Raw genomic sequence first — 5,294 nt, forward strand, 5'->3', positions numbered from 1 at the left:
AAATACGAGGGAGGGGGTGTTTGTAAAGAGAACTCATCACTGCGTTATCGACGTCTTCATACTTTTACAAATTGTACAATTTTGGACAATTGTAATTTTGTAAAGAAAACGAACCTGAATGATAGCATTATGATAAAGGTTGAAACATGACCAACGTGAAACACTTCACGTAATAATTCTACTTTCATTTGGTGGTTAGGAACCTGTATGGTACTTCTTAACTCACCTACAAAATATGAGACAATGTAAATTTCAAAATACGAAGAAGGGGGGTGCCTGTGAAAATGCACTATTAAAAGTTTTCTCTTAAAAGGGAGATAATTGTCGAAAGCTTAATATTTTTTGTACAAATATCTGTTAAAAGTTTGAAATCTTTTGCTTAAAATCATGCATATAACTACATGTACATACAAACGTTTTATGTTTTGAAAGAAGAGGAGACCTAATAGCTCTTTAGATGGGTACATAATCGTTTGTGGAAAAAAGAGGCATAAAAATGATTACATATAAATGGCACTATGTCATGTTGAGAACTCTAGATTATAAGATACAAGGTCACCTACATGTATATACGTGTATTGTAATAGCAAAAGGTGTCACTTGGAGAAAAGAGAAAAAAAGAGTAAAAGTAGACCTAGTTCTATTTATAGATAGACCACCGTCTAGAAAAAAAAGCATTGGTTATCATACAAGACACTTTTTATGTTATGTTAGGAGTACAATATTCTATTAGAGCAAACAAGTCTTGATTTCTTCATCTTCGTCAAGTTACGAGAGAGTTAATATGTTTCTTGCAGAATTGTGAAGCCAGTGGCTGGAGCTGCGTGGAACACATTCAGAACTTGGCCTGGCTGCGCACAATCACGTGACTTCCTGTACATGCCTGCGCTTGAAATACATCCCAGAATTCCGAACAGAGCTCCAATCCCAGCTATCAGTATGGAATATGGAAGCTTCACCTCCATTGAAATGCCAGTGAGCAGAGTGCGTTCTATTTTCTTGATTTTATCCATCTCCGTATTCGCTGATGCCATTCGATAGATCAAAATGGATTCAAAATTACTACAACAAATAACGTAATTTGGTAATTTAAAAATTGTGTTTAAGTCAAATTCTAAAAGAGAGGTGCATTTCAAGAGCTACATGCATGGATTGATAAGTGTTATTTCTGAGATATTTTTTTTTTAACAAAATATGCCATGTATATTGCAAACTATAAAGGATTAATATATCACAGAAAAAACAATATCTGTCATGAGAGAGAGAGAGAGAGAGAGAGAGAGAGAGAGAGAATTGTAAAATTCTAAACATAAAGATGATACTGATTTTTGTATTCTTCAACTTCTTAAATCTGTAAAATACATATAAACCTATATTACCTGCAATAGACATGAGAATCAAAGCAATAAGATATCTGGTTGACTTGGACCGAGCTGGAATCATCACCAACAGAGCACTTATTGTACACAGAGCCATGGCGAGAACACCTTCCGCTTGAAGTTCTAACAACTCCGCTATACAGAAAAAAACGGTAATTGCCGTTTTACTTTAATTTCATAATTATTCGTAACAAGAGATGAATATCCAAATGATCAAAAATGCATAATTTGAAATACATTTTAACTAGAAAAATAATAAATTTACTGTTAAATAAAGTGGTAATTGCTTCTGGTTTTAAATTGGTATGGGACATCGACATCTATCGATATTAATATAAATTAAAATACTTTCACAAATTTCAAATGTTACAATATTTAACCCAAAAAAAGAGTTTTAAATATTTTTGAAAAGGTAGAAGTTTTAAACACAAGCGGGATTCAAACTCAGATTCGAAACAAACCATCTATTACAGAAATCCATTGCGCTAAAAATATTAGTGTTCTATTTCGATAAAGAAACTGTTTACAGAATTACACTTGATTATATTGTTTATTTCGGTGAACATTACGTAACAATAACTTAAATGTCCCATACCACATTAATTTACATGGTTATCGTTAGGAACGATAACTATATCTTGGGGTTGTTTGCTAAAATATATTACGCATTGCGTGGAAATTTTTCATTGTTTTCATCTTCTCGTAGTCGATCTGTTCGCATTTTTCATTGACGCAAACGTTGATGAAAAATAGACCCATGTCAACTTCCGTTGTAATCTTGCAAAATAAAAACAAAGATTTATCAGGGGATTCTGAGATATCATAATTGTGAATGGTAGTTCTGTTCTTGTGTTGTTATAAATAACACGTAAACAATTTTGCAATGATAACACACCTGGTATTTTTCTGCAATGCAAATGTCTTTGCCAGAGAGAGAGAGAGAGAGAGAGAGAGAGAGAGAGAGGACAAAAAAAAGAAATAGAAGTATGTGACATTTCTGATGTATTATTAGTTTTACAAGTGTATACTTTTCACATTGGTGAATAAATGCTTAAATAAAGAAAACTGTGTCAACGGCAACTTAAATTATCTATATGTTTTTAAAAAATGCTAAACATAATTAGGTACATGTATATGTAGTTACCTTCTTTTTAGGCGATTCTCCAAAAGGAGAACTCTGTAAAGAAAGTTAGGCCAAAGCTTAAAATCTACTTTTGAACAAGGTACATGTACATGTATAAAAAAAATAGCGCTCTCCCAATTTAAATTCACTTACTTCATTCATAAAATAATAATCTTTTGATTGGCTTTGTAAAGCTTGTTTTTTTTTTTTTGTTTTTTTTTTTTAATTTCTGAAAAGTGGTGGGGGATATAGAACTTACGGTCAGGGAAGATGAAGATGACGATGTCTTGATTTCTATCAAAAACCATCCAGGTGCGACCAGGGCAGTAAGCCAACATCCGAAGGTCAGTGCCAGTAACACGGAGGTGACGATTGATCCAAATTGTTTCTCCATTGCCGTTGTCCTTCTACAACTGTGTCTTTACTCTACAGCAATTTAAAGTTATTACTGATAAAAAGGATGAATTTCATTTTTTGTTTTTTTATCAATTTCATTGAGCTTTTGCATTAGACAATCACTGGTATCTCTTGGACCCCCCCCCCCTTCCCCAATTTACCTTGATCCGCGCGTAAAATCAATGCTGCTACTAAGAAGATAAGAATATTTAAATGCCTTTTTTTACCATTTAAATGCCTTTTAGTCTAGCTTGTCATCTGCTGTATTTTTTTCAAGTTCAAGTTCATTTATTTCACTCATAACATATAATGTTACATGAGGTGCAGAAGAATTATATACAAAAGTATAAGAAAAGCAGGATTTACAAAAAAGAAACAGAATAAAGTAAACAATGAATTTGTTATAGTTGTTAGGTAGGATGACCGACCAAATCAAATATTTTTCTAATTAACGTACACATTTTCATAAGTATTACATGATTTGAAGATGACCTAAGTGTTCTAAATTTTAAGATGTTTGAGTTTTTAAGATAATTATTACTAAACAATTTTTTCCTTATATGAGACAGTGCACTACATTCTAAAACATAATGAAATTCATCGCCAATTTGATTGGCTTCACATAAGCTGCATTTTAAAATGAACATTTTGATAAGCATATCACATGCATTTTTTGGTAACTCAGGACCACGGCATATTCACATAATTATGTATAATCATTATCATATGTCAATATGACGAACACGAAGTCTTGTGAAATATTTTCGGGTAGGCTTTCTCAGTTAACTATGTTTAATTTACATTCAAATAATGCCAAACATTTGATAACATTTAAGAATGTAAAGAGGCTAGCCAAGGGTGACGATCCGCTACAGAGTTGAGGAGCGGCGACACCCTTGGCTAGCGAAGATGGGAATACAGTACTTCCGCAAGAAATGTAAAAGCACTGTCAAAACATAATGACTTGAGAAATTCAGTTTTTAGGTCGTCTGCTTGGGTTTTTTTTTTATCTTGGTAAATCCAGAAAATCGATATACTCCAGTAACACACACGTCAAATTGGATTTATTAATTGTAGTAAACGATAACAATGTTTGACAATGGGTTTTTTTTGCCCTTTAAATATCAATACATGCAAGCGCGTGTAAAAAAAAAACTTTAAAAAATTAAACCCACTTCATTTAAGTTGATTTGAAAACATTGGATGTGACCACTTAGCTGTATTCTACTTGTCAATGAAATCAACAATTACAATGGTTAAAATACAAACATTGCAATCACAAGTGTCACAATTGAATTAAGAATAAAACAAAATATTTCATCGAAACAACGAACTCTCATGTTTAACGAAATATGGCGACATAACCAGGTCTTTTTTTTTTAAACAAAATACAAAAATAAAAAGTTGTGAAAATAATTGTAACTTTACACAATTTAGAAAAAGTATATATATACAGTTTAATAACTAATATGTACCTTCATGAGTATTAAATTGTATAAGTAAACAAAACAGAATTTAATAATTAAAAACAAATGTGCATACCTTTCAAAGTCAAAAGTTTAACTACTGTGGAATCATTAGATTTCGTGGTGGCTCAATTTTCGTGGAATTCGTGGGTACCTCACATCCACGAATAAACATCCCCCACGAATTAATAAATTAGGGTAATAGTCATATTTCCTTTTGTAGGTATATGAAAATACACGAAATAATGTCCCCACGAACCTGTAAAATATAAGCAATCCACGAAAATTGGCCCCCACGAATTTTAATGATTCCACAGTATTGCGTCTTGTGCCGTGTAAAATATAATTATACAAGGTGCATAACTTGTCTTCATTCAACTATCTCAAAATCAGAACGGCTTGTATTACGGAGACACGTTTTCAACATATTTCGCCATTTGTTCCAAAGGGTGAAAGTAGTTCAGTAATGGTACCGATCCTTTATCGCTTTCGATCTTATTATTTTGTTTTGTTTTGTTTTTTAAATCAAATATCTGTTATACAGAATAAAACCAACAAACCTGCAGTTTTGTTTTAGAAACTCTACACACGTCTGCTGACAAGGATTCAGACACGTACACATAGACAGCCCTTCCCTAGAAAATGTATTTTTATATGGTATAATTTATTTTATATATGTTATTGAAAGACTTATTAATTCATATATTAATAGAAGTAACCGAAAAAAAAGTAGTAGAATATCTCCAAACAAATAAAGTCCTCACCTGGACCTGCTCCACTTAAAAAAGGGTTTTACAAAACCGTACATGTTCACAAATTAGCAACTTTTAGGGAAGGGTTGGGGGCAAATCAATACGACATGCCATAACATCAAATCAGTTTCAAACATCTGGTCTAGTTCTTTATTTTCATTTCTCTAACAAGTTAATC

At 32.2% G+C, this 5,294-nt stretch overlaps 1 protein-coding gene across 1 annotated transcript; it reads right to left on the reverse strand.

The window, feature by feature from the left end:
- Positions 1–779: 779 nt before the first annotated feature.
- LOC105348625 (uncharacterized) lies at positions 780–4,948 on the reverse strand. The gene is made up of 6 exons (XM_066073613.1): positions 4,925–4,948; positions 2,762–2,928; positions 2,524–2,556; positions 2,045–2,156; positions 1,245–1,514; positions 780–1,024 (listed from the first exon to the last, which is right to left on the reverse strand). Exons 2-6 carry the CDS (start codon positions 2,894–2,896, stop codon positions 780–782), a joined length of 795 nt encoding a protein of 264 aa, XP_065929685.1. The 5' UTR covers positions 2,897–2,928; positions 4,925–4,948.
- Between the last annotated feature and the right edge of the window lie 346 nt (positions 4,949–5,294).

The sequence above is a fragment of the Magallana gigas genome, chromosome 10 (genome assembly GCF_963853765.1).
Source record: "Magallana gigas chromosome 10, xbMagGiga1.1, whole genome shotgun sequence".
NCBI classification, from domain to species: Eukaryota; Metazoa; Mollusca; class Bivalvia; order Ostreida; family Ostreidae; genus Magallana; species Magallana gigas.